Consider the following 16,909-nt stretch of genomic DNA (forward strand, 5'->3'; position numbering starts at 1 on the left):
GTGTTTTAATTCTGCTGCAGATGGCAGGCCAAGATGAAAGCAGCAGGTTTCCCCAGGCGATGGCTCTCGGAACCCGGGCGGGGAAAATGGCTTTGAGTGGCTGCCCACTCCGGGGTGGTTGTGGTTGGTTTTGTTGTTCTTTGCAGATGCTTTTAGAGGTGAGAGATAATTCATGCACAGAGTTGCCACTCTGCATCAGGAGTGACAGCCCTGACAATGCCCTCGCTTGTCCCCCAGCCCCAGACACCCCTCCCGGCCCCGGGAGGAAAGTAAGAGAAAAGTCCACAATGCACAGGCAGAACAAAAGGGGGAAACCATGAAAGAATGAGGGAAAGAAAGAGCCAGATGCTCCAGCGTCATTTCTGAGGCTGCAAAGCAGAATGAAAAGCCGGTAAAGACTTGCACCTTTTAGAGGAGTAATGAATTGTTTCCTCCTCTGGCAGGCAGTGATTTGACTTGCCACATGCCTCCCAGTAATTTCCCAGCAGGTTTTAATGTTGGAACAATGGCATTCTGTTAGATATTGATTTTAAAATAACTCTTCCACACTTTACTTGTAATTTTAAGAGGTGAATTACAGCCCTTGAATGTGTTCTAATGTAGCAGTGGTAAATAGTTAAATGGGCACAATCTGTTTCTGCAGGCATTGCCTGTCCAAGAGAAGGCAGAGCTCGGCTGAAACCTGCCTGTCTTCTGGTCTGCAGGAAAAGCATTCATTAATCTGCCTTCACCTAAGGAAAATATTAAGAAATTCACAGTGAATGTGGTGGAATTTGACAGAAAAGAATGTCTGTGCTGGGTGTTGAAGCAGCGAGAGTGGGAGGCAATGGGTAAATGACCAAATTGCAGCTCTTCTCTTCTTCAGCCTCACTGAGCTGTGGTGCTCACTGGGGGATATCACTGCCAGCACCCTTTGGGGAGCCTGGAGAGGTGGCTGGGGGTGACCCTGGGCCCTCTGCCTGCACTTTGGTCCATGAGCAGTGCAAGGACCAGCTGCTCGTTGGGGCATCGCCCTCGCTGAGGTTTGTGCTGCATGAAAAATAACCCAACCTGCTCCGGCCCTGGGAGCTCTGCACGGCCAGGGCTGAAGGGCAGGGAGGCACAGCCCGTGTCAAACACAAACTGTGCATCACTCCCACTGAAACCACGGGAATCACACGGGTCAGGGGCTGGTGTGCACTGAGTGCCCCAGGTGTGAGTGTGGTGGAGGGCAGGGACAAACACTGCTTGGTGCTGAGGAAAAGTTTCTCTGTTTATCTCACACTGTTTTGTTGTTTGTTTGGTTTTTTTCCTTGATGAGGTGATTGCATTACAGTGCCTGGAAACCAGCTGGGTTTGGTCACAGGTGATCTCATATTCTGGCTTCAGCTGCCTGGAATGGTTTGGGTTGGGAAGGACCTTAAAGATCATTTTGTTCCACCCACCTTCCACTAGCCCAGGTTGCTCCAAGCCCCATCCAACGTGGCCTTGGACACTTCCAGGGATGGGGCAGCCACAGCTTCTCTGGGCAACCTGTGCCAGGGCCTCCCCACCCTCACAGGGAAGAATTTCTCCCTAATAATCTAAGCTAAACTTTCTGTCTTGCATTTTGAAGCCATTCCCCGCCCTGTCCTGTCACTCCACACTCTTGAATGCACAGACCCCTTAAGAAATTGCAATAAAAAGGTCTCATGTTATTTTCCCAATATCACAATGAGGTAGGAGTTTTATTTCATGCCAAATTCCAGTGAGCAGGTCTGGGTAAGGACATGAGGCACAGATTTCACTGTGAGGATGAGGATGAGGATGGGTGTTGGCAGGATGAAGCTCTGGCCAGAGGGGCTGCAGAGACTCAGTCACTCAGAAACTCGCTGTGCTCCTCTCCCTGTAACCCTCATGGGCTGTAATCAGCTAAAGATGTAATTAGTTTTGGCTAATTTGTTGCAGGGCCTTTAACTTTCCTTCCTCTGTCCCTGCTTTCCAACTGACAGTGGCTACTCTGTCCTTTATTTTCAGCTGATGTCTGTAAACTGATTACTTTTACTGGGTCAGCACTGTTATGAAATTATCAGTTTATGAGACTAAAAATAGCTCAGATTCAGTCAGCACGCCAATCACTTCCCTTCATCTCCAATGATAATACAATGTTATCTTTAATCTGTATTTCTCAGGCACTTACTTGTGTTGCAGGCTAGAAAGAAAAGGGGGGGGAGAAAAAAAAAGAAAGAAGAGCTCAGGAAAAAAAAAAATCTGTAAATCAGTTGCTATAGATGTATCTCTGCCAAGGCTTCCACTGGTAAATTTAGCAGTCACGTTACAGTTTTAGTCAGCACCATTTCTTGGCCTTATTCAAAATAATTCACTTCTCACACAACGAGTTACCCTAAAGGCAAGTTATTTTGTCTTGCACATTAAAGATGGTGTGTTTGCACATACAAATATCCAAAGCCACAAAAAGCATAAGGATGGGTAATTTTTTTCTTTTCTTAAGAGAAGGAAAAAAAAAACAACCAACCCAACGGTAAATTCAACTTGCTCTGAGAATGAATAAGGTATTTTAATACATCTGGGGTTCTGGTGAATACAAATAGCTCAAAAATGAGATGCTTGCCTGCGATTTATATCAAGACAGTGACAGGAAAAGGTTCCATCTGTAGTTTCTGATACAAAGACATTTTGCACACAATATCTGTAAATCCATTAGGAGAAGAAAATTGATACACGTTTCATATAAGATGAAGCTGGGAGTCAAGAGAATGAAAGCTCAAGGAAATGGCTTCTTTGTGTAGCTCCATCAATTCATTGTTTGATTGGACTCCCTGTATATTAAATTCAGGCAGTTCTTTGGCCTGTGGATATAGGAATTGTTGACTGTGTGGGGAATGGCGAGAGCGCTGAAATCCCAGCGCTTGGCTTCACAAAGGAAACATCCCACCTCTCATCCATCACCCCATCCACCATGGTAAACATGCAAAGCAGCTTTTCTGCTCAAGCCATTCTTCCTGATTCAGTTTAGTGGCACTTACAGCAGTTCTGACACGCACACTGTGATTCCAGGGCCAAAAAACAACAACCTTTCCGGAGGAGCCGGCAGCGGCAGCGCTCCAGAGATGATTGATTATTTCCCTTACTTTGCAAACTCCTCCGAGTTTTGCATGGAGGAGGGTGAATGAAGGTTACTATCAGCTCCAGTGGTTTTGCAGGGGAGGCAGGGGTGCAGCTCTGCTCACACGGAGCCCGGCAGCGCCCGCGGAAGCGCGCTCGGGATCCGGCACGTTCGCGCCAGCCCAGCTGTCAGCACTTTGCCAGCCAGGGTTTCACGTGCCATTGCACTGCTTAAATCTCAGCCCCTTCCTTTTCCCTGACTGAACACCAATTGAAAAAAAAACAACCAAACAACAAAAAGCCCACCCAAGGAATAAGCAAACCCCAAAGTGATGTTTCCATCGGAGGCGCTGCTCTGGCGCCCGTTCGCTCGTGTTCTCTCTGATCCAGGTTTTGCAGAACCAGACTGAGCCAAGGCAAACCAAAACAAACCCTACCCCCAAATCCCTGCTCTCTATGCACTCAGCTAATAAAACCTCTAAGAAATTCCAGCTCTTGCTCCAGCCCAGGCTGTTGACATAACCAGGCCAGCACGGCTGTTTTATTGACTTCCCAGCGTTAACCCGGTTCCTTAAATGAATTACACAGATGGGACTGTGTTGTCCGAGAGCACTGATGTGTGTCTTTCAAACTCATTGACCAGTGCAGCCAGCTCTGAAAGGGAGACAGTGTTCCCAAAAGCATTATGGTCTTGCAAACTGTAAGGGAGAGAGACAGAGATAGATTCTCCAAGGACCACCCCGAGGGCGCTGAGCTGTGGGAGCTCGGCCTTCATTAGGCAATAGAAAACCACACAGTGTATCCCTGAGCTCAGAGCAGAACAAAATCCATCATCAGTCTCTGTCTCTTGGTCTGCATTTCTGCTGGTTTCTTGACACAAGTGATCAGAAGTGATGACTCCCTCCATGGATATTCCCTCCTCACAGAACCTTCCAGTACCTAAAGGGGCTCCAAGAGAGCAGGAGAGGGACTTTTTGCAAGGGCCTGCAGAGACAGGACAAGGGGGAACGGCTTAAAACGAACAGAGGGTAAATTCAGATTAGATATTAGGAAGAACTTTCTCCCTGTGAGGGTGGGGAGGCCCTGGCACAGGTTGCCCAGAGAAGCTGTGGCTGCCCCTGGATCCCTGGAAGTGTCCAAGGCCAGGTTGGATGGGGCTTGGAGCCACCTGGGCTAGTGGAAGGTGTCCCTGCCCGTGGCAGGGGGTGGGATGAGATGACCTTTGGGGTCCCTCCCAACCCAACCCATTCTGGGATTCTATTCCCCTGCCTGGGGCACAGTGGGAGCCCGGCTGTGATGCCCAAAGGGACCCTCGGGAGCCTCTCCGTGCCCAGGGAGGTGCAGGCAGACGTGGCACTCAGGTTTTCACAGCTACAACTTGCTGCAGGCCATGGACACTGCCCAGGAGTCTGAAACATACTGCTCTTGTCAGGTGGAATGAAAACAGCTATAAAAAGCTTAGAAAAACATGTGTTCTGGGCAAAACTGGCGTGGGGGTTGAGTGGCGTGGGAGAGGTCTCGTCCCACTGCTGTGTTTGGGATGCACACGGAGGGGCAGCAGTGGAACATGGGGCTGCCCCATCCACAGCACTCTGTAAATGGGAATAAAACTGAATATTGGACAGGGCTCTGAGCAACCTGGGCTAGTGGAAGGTGGCCCTGCCCGTGGCAGGGGGTGGAACAAAATGAGCTTTAAGGTCCCTTCCAACCCAAACCATTCTGCGATTCTGTGAAGGCCAACACACTGGTAACAAGGCAACCAAATTTATTAGCATTAAATCATTTTTAAGTAGATGTAAAACTGGTGGTTATTGCACATCAAGTTAGCTAAAAACCAGGACAGGGACGTGAGTGCTGGGATGGGACCAGCACTGTGCTCCTCCCCTGCTTTCAGGGGGGTCCTGGGGGTCAAAACCTCCTGCAGGACACAGCAAGAGTCCTTTCAAGGCCAGTGCTTGTTGTACTGGTGCTTTAGAGAGGATGGGTAGCTGTTTGCCTCTTGAGAAAAATGTTTCTGCATGAATTGGAGAGCTGATTTTGAATTAATTTTGAATAGTTGTTTCAGTAATTCAGATTGATTTAAGATGCACCCAAGAATAATGCTTTCATTATAAAACCTCCTGAGCAAAATTTAAATCGTGCTAAATTAAAAACAGCCTCTGTTAAACCAGGGCTGATGAGCACAGCAGAGGGATCAGAGATGCAGGGTCAGTATAATTTAATTCCTTTGCTTTGTTTCCCATTCCAGAAAAACTATTGTACCTGTCTCCTTGGGTTGTTAACTACCTAAGGAGCTGGATCGCCCTGGATTTCTCTAAACTGATTTGCATAGTAACCCCACCAAAAGCAGCAATTATTTATTGATGCAGAGCTTCACCTTCCAGAAGAACAGCATTTTTATTGCTTTTTATTTATGGGTCAATCCGGAAATTCGATTGCATCCTAAGGATCCTTAGGAAACTGGAACAGCAGCTGATGCACAGCACAGTGGGAGGGTTCATGCTTTCCTACTGCTGGCCTTGTTTGGTTGTTGTAAGTAAACTTTCCATTTTATATAAATGGGGCTAATTTTTAACGTCTTAATAACACGGGCAAAGTTATCCTCCATCATCCACATGGCTCCTACAAAGCACTCTGTCAAGGCAACAGTGGGATTCCAGTGTCAGGGAAACATTCACTTATCTGCATTTAAATGTATCAGCGGTGAAAACAAAATATACATGCATAGTTTTGAGTTAAAAACCTGCTTTATGATCTCTTGCTTTAAATGCTGGCTGAATTATTAAAGGCAAAAGGCAGAAAATATTTAGGGTACCAATAAAAGCTCTGAGTGTTGCTGAAATACAAGCAGTGAACTGGCAAGCACTAAGTAGGCAAAGTCTGATGGATTAGGAGACCTTGGCTGCATTTTTGGCAATGTGTCTGTGATGGGAATTGCCAGTACTCTCATTAGCAGCAAGATCCTTCCAAACATATTGAAATGGCTTCTGAAGAGAGATGTATATGAAATATGGCCTGGGAGCTCCAGTTTGTCAGAACTGAAAGGATTTTGGGGGAAATGAAGGAGGCCAGGAGGGTTAACCCCAGGGGGGTTCATTCCTCCAGGAGGGTCCACAGCCCACCCCACACAGTGGGAATGAGGAGGTGGAAATGAGCTGAGGACAAAGGGGTTGCTCCTGGAGCTCATGTATTCCACTATTATGCTGCCAGATTGTGGGGGAGAGTTGTGGGCACAGCCAGTGCCTCGTTCCACCAGCTCTGGGACCCCACCACAGTCCTGAGCAGCCCCAAAAATGCCTCCCCAGGGGTGTCTGGAGGGAGCTCTGCAGAGCTGGGCTGGCAGCAATCAGGTTTTTATGGCTCAGAGTTGCAACTTTTCTTTCTAGCACAGGTTTTGGGAGAGTGTTTGGCTTCAGGTGCCTGGATAAGGAGGCACAGGGAGCTGCTGAGTGTGGTTGTGGGCAGATGGGTGTTGTCCAAGTGCACAGGGGCTCCTCAGGGTCTGCTGTTATTGAGGTTTCTGAGTTTCTTGTAAATCTGTGATAAAACACTAAACTCAGCTGATACACTTTTTGCTAGAGGCACCTATTTTAATTACAATCCTGCAAAAAAAATCCCAAATACTAGAAGCTTAAGCCTTAAGATTTTGACAGCATTTTATGGGTCCCTTCCCAACAAATTTTTTTTACAAAACTTTCCCAACGAATTTTTTTTACAAAGCTGTGTTTAAACGTCTAATTTCTTAAATCCGTGTCAACTCATTTAAAGCACTCGTTTATCCATAATTTCTGTGATTACAAGAGACTGAGAGCACTTTAAGGTCCTCAGGAGCACTTTGGTTTGTGGGTCTGTGCGTTCAGAGAGGGAGGGAAGGAGACCAAAACCAGTGCCCTGATGGGAGCAGAGGCTCAGCTGCTCTCCAGCACATTCTGCACGTATTGGGTTTGTTCCCAGAATGTCCCCTTGACCCCAACTGTCCTGTCACAAAGATGTAACAGCAAAAGTGTGAATGGGCACAGGAGTGTGTGGATAGAGGGGTGGGTGTGATCATTACCAAACAGAAACCCCAGGAGAGAACTGGATTTTCATGCCTTTCCCCTCGTGCAGAGGACACAGGAAAGAAGCCACCCGGGGCAGGTGTTCTTCTGAAGCTGCTGGTGGGGACAGGAGGGCGAGAACTGACCAGTATGGACCAGTCAGAATATGGAAAGCTGAGCCACAGGGCGGGGGAGTGCTGGGCTGCAAAACCCACCTTCCATTTCTAAGCAAGCACTGACTTTCCCAGGGTAAGGAGCAGCTTTTGCCATAAACTTGCACACTTTGCTTAGATATTAAAAAGGAGGAATAAGAGATCTTTAGGTGACTATGACAAAAAGCTTCTACATTTGCACTTAATGAAGAAATTCAGACTTTCGGTTGTCATAAGCCCAGATTTGGCACTTTTCTGACAGCTGAATTATGATTTTAATAATTTAAAAGTGCTACTGTGAGCCTGTTCATGTCTAATGGGCACAGGGAAGTGTTTAAAATCAAAAGCAGTTTAGAGAAAAAGTGGTCACAGTATTACAAGAACAAGCATTGTCTACATTGGAATATTAAACCTGTGTGAACTCTCCAGTGGGAAAACTCTTTGTGAAGTAACTATAAACTTAGTATATTGTTCTGATGTGTGGAATGGAGAGATTGCACTCCATCACAGCTTTGCATGGCCTGCAATGCCCACTTTCCTTTACATAACCTTGTCAGGGTGAGGGCCTGGCTATTCTGCTTACAAAGGTTTTAGTTCAGAGCAGCAGAAGCTCAAATCTATAATCTCAGTAGAAACATCTGTAAGATGGAAATGAAATATAAGTGGAAAAAAGCGCCCTGCAGGCTACACTCCTCTTGCTTTGATTCCATTATCTTTGTACCTGTCCATGGGAATGTCTGAAATTCTACTGCAACCACCACGGCGCACTCAGTTTGCAAACTCACAACTACCCCCAGACAAGAAGCCCATCTCCTGCTCCACTGAGTGCAAACCAGACCCTGCCCTGGCCATCTCGGAGTATTTTCAGCCCGCTGACCCACAACATCCACCTGAATTCAGCAAATCTGTGCCTCCTGGCGTGTCAAGCGGAGAAACAACGGCCAACACCGCGGAGGGACACAACAGACCCATCAGCAACTTTGTGTAAAACCTGCGGCTCGAATGAACGTCAGGACAAACCAGCAGCTCCCTCTGCCAGCCCCCCTGCCCTCGTGGCAACTTTGGGGCAGCAGGAGCGCGGATCAGGACCTGCCACTGCACCTCCCTGCTCCTCCTGCACTCGCTTCCCGTCGTGCCAAGCGTTTGTCAAGCGGGTGGAAGCACTTTCTTCCCTTTTGTACAACTTCCCCTGACCCGCAGAAGTTGTCAGGCAAAGAACAACCGAGCCCTCAGCGGTTCCCAACCCTTTCTGAACATGCACCCGGGGAAACGCCGAGGAGCAGCTGAAGTCAAGCTCCCCGCACATGCTTGCCTGCTGCTCAGGGAAAGGAAAAGTACTACTCACCCCAGTGTTGTCATGGTTACAATAGTGTACCAAAAGGAAGCAGGAATACTGGTGAATTTGCTCGCCGAGGACCCTTTCTCCGCGTAAAACATCACAGTTGCAAAGATGATGATTGCCATAGTGAGGGAAAAGAGGAGAAAGCCAAGCTCGGAGGCACAGCTCTTCAAGGTGTAGCCCAAGATTCTCAGGCCTTGGGAATGGCGGGAGAACTTGAAAATCCTGAAAACCCTAAAAACCCTTAGCGTGACGAAGGCCCCGCTGACGTCCTCGTTGTTGGTCATCACCAGGCCGATGTAGTAGGGCATGATGGCCACCACGTCGATGATGCTCATCACGCTTCGGATGAACCTGTAGCGACTCGGGGCCGCGAAGAGCCTCAACAGGTACTCGACGGTGAAGATCATCACGCAGGCCGTGTCCAGGCAGAAGAAAGCCACGGCGTACCTCTCCCCGCACGGCAGCTCCTTGTTCCCGGGCACGGTGCCGCAGGGCACAGTTTCCACCACGTTGGTGATCACAGAGACGGCGATAAAGAAACCGGTGACGTAGTAAAAGACTAAGGCTAAGGTGCTGGTGTGGGGGTTCTCGAAGGCTCGCCACATGGTCTGCCGGAAGCTCAGGGACGGCATGGAGCCTTCCTGGTTGTTCTCAGAGTCGTTGTCGTCCATCAGCCGCTCCGCGTTTTCCCGCTTCCTGTCCTTGTACTCTTCGTAGCAGCAGTCCCCGATGATTTCGGGGAGGATCCCGTAGAAGGCGAGCTCTTCGTCGTAGGCAGAGATGCACTCGTACCTGGGGTAGTGCAGCTTGCCAGTTCTGTAAAAATTTAGGATGCACCTGAAGACCTCGGGGTCCCGGTCGAAGAAGTACTCCTTGGTGTCCTCGTTGAAGAAGAACTCCTTCTCGGTGCTGCCCAGGAGAGTGTCCGGGTATCTCTCCAGTGTAGTCCTCCAGGTCTGGAACCGCCTGCCACTCACATTGAGAATGATCAGCTCGTCCTGCCTCTTGTTTTTCTCCGTTGGAGCCAGTGGCATGGGGCAGTTGGCCACTGGCATCCATCCTATGGCAGCCGCCCTGGCAAAGGGCAACCACGCTGCAACTCCTGCTGCCATGATGAGCCCAGGCCTTGTTACTGGAGAGGATAATCAGGATGCTCCCGAGACCTGCTGGAAGTCAGATCAGTTCCATCTAAAACACAGAGCAAAACAGAACACAGCGCACAGTCAAGCAGGGGGTGTCTTGCCCTGGTGTCGACACAGACACAAGAATTTAAAACAACTGGCTCACCCTCACCTCCCAGGCGAAGAAGGATGTTAAACAAGGCACGTGATAATCAGCTCAGCAAGGTTGTGGCTTTATTCTAGACTGAAACTTTGAATAGCAAATGATTCCTCATTAAAAGCATTTTAAAAGTAGCATAAACACGGTAATTTATATTTGCTTCCTCCCAAACAAGACTAATCCATAATTCCCCAGGTGTAAGACTCGTGTGCTCATCAGTTTAACTACAGCTGTCAAGCAAGAGCTGGGAACTCCAGTGAAATCAGCTGGCAGCTCACCCCGTGAAATCCTACACCACAAAAACCCCAGGCTGGGCTCAGCTGTGTTTCCAGCCTTAAACAAGTTCAATATGTTCTGAATCTTGCACTAAGAACATCCTCAGCTGAAAGGGATGGAAAAAAAAAATCTCTGGTTTTCACTGTTTTTCTTCCACCTTTAATGCAGGGCCTGGCTTCAGCAGCAGTTTTTTGCTGCTCTCCTTAGTTTAGAGGTGGGTTTTACTCTCGTGGAGAATTCCAGCCCTTCGCCAGACCAGGAGCAAATTCTGGCTGTCAGGGAAACATTGCTCAGAACACCTGAGCAACAGCAAACTTCAGTGCCAGGGGTGAAAGCTCATGGATTAAGCTGCCAAGAGCATCAGAATGAGGGAAGCCCCCAAAGCTGGAGGGTTTCCTTCCAGCAGGAATTCCTTGCTTTTTTCCTGGCTAACAGGGAGGCAGAAGTCCTTCACCTGAAGAACTGAAGGACTATTAGTTTGACACAACATATGTTCCCTGCACTCTTGGATTTTTAGATGAAAAATACCCCGAGTTGTCCAGATCCTCAGCCAATATTCTCTTGAAGTTCAAGCAGGTTTTGTGGTTCTGATCTAACCATGAATTTTCTTTAGATTTTTGATCTTTGGTCAGAGTTCTTACAGTCTTTAACTTTTATTTTAACCTGCATTTACTTTCATTTCCCTAATGTTCTTCTAACTCTACCATGAAATTACCTGAAGAAAGGTGCCATTATCATAAGAGATGCATTAGGAGCCCTATCAAAAGTCGATTTATCAATGGAAATTCCATCGATTCCACTGACTCGGGCCCTCAAAGCTTAATTGTATCTTTGTAGGCAGTTTTCCTCTGAAGTTTTGAAATGATGTGAAAGCTGCCATTCCAACCAGTCAGGCTGCAGCATTATTGATTCCAACAGGCCATGGAAACACTGAACAAAAACTGATGGAATCCATCTGTGGTGAAAACGACTGAACTGCTCCCAGAAACGCCCTTCCTCTTCAGGGCAAATTAACATTCATCACCTTAATGGGGAGCATCTCTCTGTGCAGTTTTACTGTCTAAAGGACAATTGAAATCCCTCGTGTGAACATCTCACTGCTGCTGGAAGAGCTGTGGTAATTATGGAAGGTGTAATAATCCACAGTGATGCTTCTCCCAAGGAGACACTTTGCTTTATCTGCACGGCACTGGAGCAAACATCCCACGACATTTCCCTCCTAAGGACTGTTCAATCTGACAAAGCACCACCTTTTCTCTCGCCCTAAAGAGGGAATTTATTGCGTTCACAGTGCCAGACTGGCAGCCCTGGGGACCAGGCTCTGTCGTCTGTGCCAGGCAGAGAAACTTTCTTTGCATGACTTTGAAAAGATCCCCCCAGTCCTCAGCTGAAAGGGCATCTCCAGGGGCTCAGTGGGCTCAGGCAGATCCCTTCTACCAGCAGTGGTGGATCTTTTAATTTTTATGGAACACTTTAGAACAAGAGGCAGCAAAACAACAACTATTTCATGCATTTATCAACAAATATACACAGGCAAACAACCAAGAAACCAAGATAAAGCATCTTATTCCTCCTTTCCCTGCTGGTAATCTGTCTTCTCTGCTTTTTAATTTCAATTAACACCACCACAGTCCTTCTGCCAGGACTGATGCAGGGTGACCTGAGCAGCTTCCTCACTCATCCTCATCTCCCCTGATTTCTCAGGGGAACTGCATCAGAAACCTCTTCTGTACTTTCATAACTTTGGTTGTGGATTCCAGGTTACCTACATTAGCTGCTCAGGCACTATAAATACTTCACATATAATTGTTCTAATCAAGCAATGGCAACTCATAAGTGACTTACGCATTTTTAAATCAATTTTTAAAGATAAAATGGGTCCTTCCATGCTGGCAGGATGCATAGGGAAGCTATAAATATCTGAATATAGTGGACAGGATATTAAAGCAAAAGAGAAAGAGAGGGGAATTCTTCTGTGAAAGTTCAGTTCCCATTTCTCTGGGACCAAGAGACGCAGCTGGTTAAGAAAACAGAGCACGCACAGCTCAGTTGTTTAAGTTGCATTGAATCTGCCCCATCTGATCCACAAAAACACACAAAAAAAGTCTTTTTTGGCTATAAATTTTCTTAAGAGCGACAGGGAGAAGAGTAATGAAATCTCCTATCACAAAGGTCTTGTTTTTTCTTGTCCATAAGTCCTTGGAACTTCACCCGTCCCCGAAATAAGAGACAGAAAATTAGGAGAGAGATAGGACTGGATTTGTAATTCAGGGCTGCACAGGCTGAGCAAAAAAAAAAAGATGAAATAACAAGTTTACCTACAGAAGGGGGGAAGAATCCTCCTTTTCTGCCTGCCTGGGTTTTGGTAACTGCTATGCAAAGCAACTGGCTGGACTCAAAATCTACTGTACTGTCCACAGAGTCTCTTCAGCTCACACAGAAAACAGACACACTCTAATTCTAACAAGCATATCTTTAGCTATACCCATATTTCTAATTTTAATTGCCATAATTTCTGCATGCAATTTGAAAGGAACTAGTTGCCAGCAGACTGGCACCCTGCTGATGACATTTAGAAGCCCTGGTACACGAAATAAAATAATTTGCCTCCTGATTTAAAAAAGTCAGCATCTGTAGAGAAAGGAATCTGTTTTCTTTAGAGGTAATTGTGGGGACAGTGAAATGGTCAAGGGAATTGGATGGAAAAGGCTGAGGTTTGAGCCCCCTGTCCCCCTCCCAGGACCTCCAACCTCACTGGGGTCCCTCCCGACCACTGCTGGCCCCCGCGGCTCGTCTGTGCTGCAGCCACTCCGTGGGCACCGTGCTTGCATCCCACTTGGAAAAAATAAAAACCTGACGGGCATGGCAGGTCAGGAAAGCTCGGGAGGAAAACTTCAGAGAACAGTTATGTCTGTTCACCTAAAGGGTCAAGAAATAAAGGCTGGATTCTTACCCCGTTAGCTCCCACGGCAGTGCCACACTTAATAATTGTCTCTTCATCCTCTCACGAAAGCAGAAAACAACCCAAAAATCTCAGTGTTTCCCTTTCCAGAAGCAGACAGGGATGATTTGAAATGTGCCCCACAAACATACTGTGAGTTTCCTGATGAGACACTGATAATGGGAGTGAAGAGCCTTGACATCATTCCTTCTTCCCTGTCCTTGTTGGGTCAGGCTCAGGCAGCAAAGAGACATTTGCTTTAAAGCAAAACATGTCAGCCAAGACTCGGTATCCTCGCTCAGTCACACGCCCTTTCCCTTCACAACCACATCAGGAAATAAAACTTTCTGCAAAACACTCGCTCCCTCGGTCTGGTGGAGAGATTTAGGAGCAAAAGCAACAGGCTTAGGATGAATGCATGCAAACTTCTCCCCTCCCTCCCTCCCGGTCAGCCCAGAGAGCCCCATCTTGCCGGCTCGCAGCGCTGCCTTACCTGGCAAGGAAAGACACCCGGCGCCCAAAAGTAGGGCTAAATGTGGGGAACTGGAAGGAAGGGGGAGCAGTCACTCCTCGGGATGAGAGGTGAGCTGTGCTGCCTGCCTCTTGACTCCCTCTCTACGCGCAGTCAGCAGCAATCAGTAAATGCGATCATCATTGTGAAAGTATATATAGAGAGATGACTAAACAGCTTCTCCCTCATTACTGCCGAGACGGAGGCTCTCCCTGCCGAGCTCGCCCGAGCTCGCTTCGCTTTGCCCCCTCCCCTTCCAGGACCGCTCGGAGCTTTGCCCTGGCTGCCTGATCCAGCTGGGAACGGCAGCCGGGTCCCGGAGAATCCGCTGGGGTGGCCGCAGCCGGGAGATGGACCCGGCTGGTCCAGGGAGGCAGGTTGTGGAGCGCGGCTGGAGAAGGGCGGTGTGAGCTGACAGAGACACTGGCAAATGGAGTCGTTAAATACACAGAGCCTACCCTGCATGCTAATGTGCCAGCAGCGGCAAGGGGGGGATGAAGGGGGGGAAAAGTACGGGATGAACTTCACGGGTCCCTCCCGGAGCTCCCGGTGTGTCCCTGGCTCTCGGTCAGGCAGGGACAACACAGGAGAGGTTCCTTCTGGACAAGAAAACGAGCTATTCCTCCGGCATCACAAACCTACAACCAACCTCCCTCCAGGGCGGGAGGCTACACTCAGCAATAAAAAGAAATAATTCAGATTTAAACTGATCTTCCCCTTTCTCCTTCTCCCCTCTGCCTTCCCACCGCCTTCCCCTTTCCCTCTTGTTCTGGCTTGCCCTGCTCCTTGGCAGCTCTTACCAGTCCTGTCTCCACACCACCTCAGCATCCCTCTTTCATCCACGGGCAGAAGTTGGACTCGGCACGCTCAGAGAGACCCGGCAGCCTCTCTCATTTATCTGTTTGCCGGCGAAATCTCCGTTAAGTAAATAACTACAAGCCCAAATCAGAGCGAGCCAGCCTTGCCCCGCTCCGCCGGGCAGCTCCCGGCGGTGACCGATGCGCCGCAGCGATAGTTGGTGACTTCCATAAAGTCACAGCGATACGTACACGGGCGAGCGGAGCGCGGCCGCCTCGCCATCGCCTCGCCTCCCTGCACAGCCCAGCTCCGCGCGGCGCTGGATCGGCGGGATCGCGGCATCGGCGAGGGGCGGGATGCACACGGGCGGGATGCACACGGGCGGGGGGGCGCGGGGGTGGGAGCCCAGCGGGGGCACCGCGCCTGCCCCTCCCCGGGGCCGATGTCCCCCCGCATCCCTCGTGGCCGGTGCCCCCCTCCCCACCCCGCATCCCCCGCGGACGGTGCCTTTCCCCCCCCCGTCCCCGCGGACCCCCCTCACCTCCGCAGGGCGCTCCCGGCCGCGGCCGCCCGCCCGGCGCCTCCGCGGCCATGCGGCTGCCGGGAGCGGGGCGCGGGGACGCGCGGAGTGCGCGGGCGCGGGGCGGCGGCGGCGGCGGAGAATCAGCACCGCGCCCGCGGAGAGCGGCGGAGCATCGGCCCCGAGCGGGAGGGGAGCGCCGGGAGCGGGGGGCGGCGGAGGAGAGGGCAGGGCGGGCACGGTGCTGGGGGGGGGGACTCCGGAGCGCGGCGCGGGGGCTCTTCCCGCACACACGGGCGCGTCCCCGCAGAGCCGCCGGCAGGTGTCACCCGGAGAGAGCCCGCGGGCCGTGCGCGGCACCCCCGGCGCGGGAGGGGTGCGGGGGGAGCGGGGTCGGAGGGTGCGGGACACCGCGGGTGGAGGGATGCATCGGGCGGGGGAGTCGAGGATGCGGGACCCCCGAGCGGGATGGGTGCGGGTCGGGGGTGCGGGACACCGAGGGTGGACGGGTGCGCTGGGAGAGGGGTCGGGGGTGCGGGACACCGGGGATGGAGGGTGCGGGACCCCCGAGCGGATGGGTGTGGGGTCGGGGGTGCGGGACACCGAGGCTGGAGGGATGCGCTGGGAGAAGGGTCGGGGGTGCGGGACACCGAGGCTGGAGGGATGCACTGGGAGAAGGGTCGGGGGTGCGGGACACCGGGGATGGAGGATGCGGGACCCCCGAGCGGATGGGTGCGGGGTCGGGAGGGCGGGACACCGAGGGTGGAGGGATGCGCTGGGAGAGGGGTCGGGGGTGCGGGACACCGGGGATGGAGGATGCGGGACCCCCGGGTTGAGAGGTGCGCTGGGCAGGGGGGGTTGAAAGGGCAGGACCCCCGAGCGGATGGGTGCACTGAGTACTGGGGTGCGGGACACCGAGGCTGGAGGGGTGAGCTGGGAGAGGGGTCGGGGGTGCGGGACACTGGAGGTGGAGGGTGCGGGACCCCCGGGCTTAGGGGTGCGCTGGGCAGGAGGTTTGGGGGTGCAGGACCCCCGGGGCGGAGGGATGAGCTGGGAGAGGGGTCGGGGGTGCGGGACACCGGGGGTGGAGGGATGCACCGGGCGGGGGAGTCGAGGATGCGGGACGTCCGAGCGGAGGGGTGTGCTGGGACGTCCGAGGGGGGTCTGGGGGTGCGGGACGCCGGCGGTGGAGGGTTGAGCAGGGCAGGAGACAAGCGGTGGGTGCGGGATCCCTGCAGCAGCCCCACAACGAGGGTCCCGCACCCCACCCGCAGACCCGACCCGAGGTGGAGAGGTGCTCTGGGAGGGGGGTTTGGCGGGTGTGGGACCCCGGGGGTGGAGAGATGAGCTGGGCAGGGCAGTCGGGGGGGTGCAGAACCCCTGTTTGGTAAAAGTGGCAGATGCCCCTCCAGCTGCATCACTGCGAGTGAGGGGGGGGTGTTGTGGGGTCTGGTGTGCCCGTGGTGCCTTAAAATAGGGGAAACAGGGACCTGGCACAGCCAGTGCTTACCAGGGGTGGTTTCCCAGTTGATTTGTGTGCCTGTTTTATGCTGTGACTTTCATCCCAGAGCTCTTAACCCAAGACCTTTAAGACAAAAAAATGGGAAAAAGCCCTCCAGATCCTCAACACTTCAGCACTCCAGTTGTGTAGTTTGGAAAGTGTAATCTGGAAAATTCTGATACCCTTATTATAGCGTCATTAAGGTTGGAAAATACCTCCAAGATCATCAAGTCCGAACTTTGAGTGAATCCCACCATGCCCAAGAAACCATATCATCAAGTGCCACGTTGACTCATTTTTTTGAACACTTCCAGGGATGGTGATTCCACCACTTCCATGAGCAGCCCATTCCAATGCTTTGCCACTCTTTCAGTGAAGAAATTTTTTCTAATATCCAACTGAACCTTGATCAGTCCAATTCAGGGTCTCAATGTTGTCTAATTTCTGGTAATTCAATGCAATTATT

At 51.0% G+C, this 16,909-nt stretch overlaps 1 protein-coding gene across 5 annotated transcripts in view; it reads right to left on the bottom strand.

Moving 5' to 3' along the window:
• KCND3 (potassium voltage-gated channel subfamily D member 3) overlaps window positions 1-15,067 on the bottom strand; it is a 137,300-nt gene extending 122,233 nt beyond the window's left edge. For 2 of the 5 annotated variants that reach the window (XM_064635744.1, XM_064635740.1), the window contains exons 1-2: window positions 14,425-14,667; window positions 8,619-9,803 (exon numbers count right to left, since the gene is read on the bottom strand). In XM_064635744.1, coding sequence (XP_064491814.1) covers window positions 8,619-9,727 — 1,109 coding nt within the window. In that variant the 5' untranslated portion in view covers window positions 9,728-9,803; window positions 14,425-14,667. Of the gene's footprint in view, window positions 1-8,618; window positions 9,804-13,125; window positions 13,347-13,606; window positions 14,037-14,424; window positions 14,668-14,963 lie in introns of those variants that run through there. The other 3 variants (XM_064635742.1, XM_064635741.1, XM_064635743.1) reach the window with 3 other exon arrangements.
• Between the last annotated feature and the right edge of the window lie 1,842 nt (window positions 15,068-16,909).

The sequence above is a fragment of the Pseudopipra pipra genome, chromosome 25, assembly GCF_036250125.1.
Source record: "Pseudopipra pipra isolate bDixPip1 chromosome 25, bDixPip1.hap1, whole genome shotgun sequence".
NCBI classification, from domain to species: domain Eukaryota; kingdom Metazoa; phylum Chordata; class Aves; order Passeriformes; family Pipridae; genus Pseudopipra; species Pseudopipra pipra.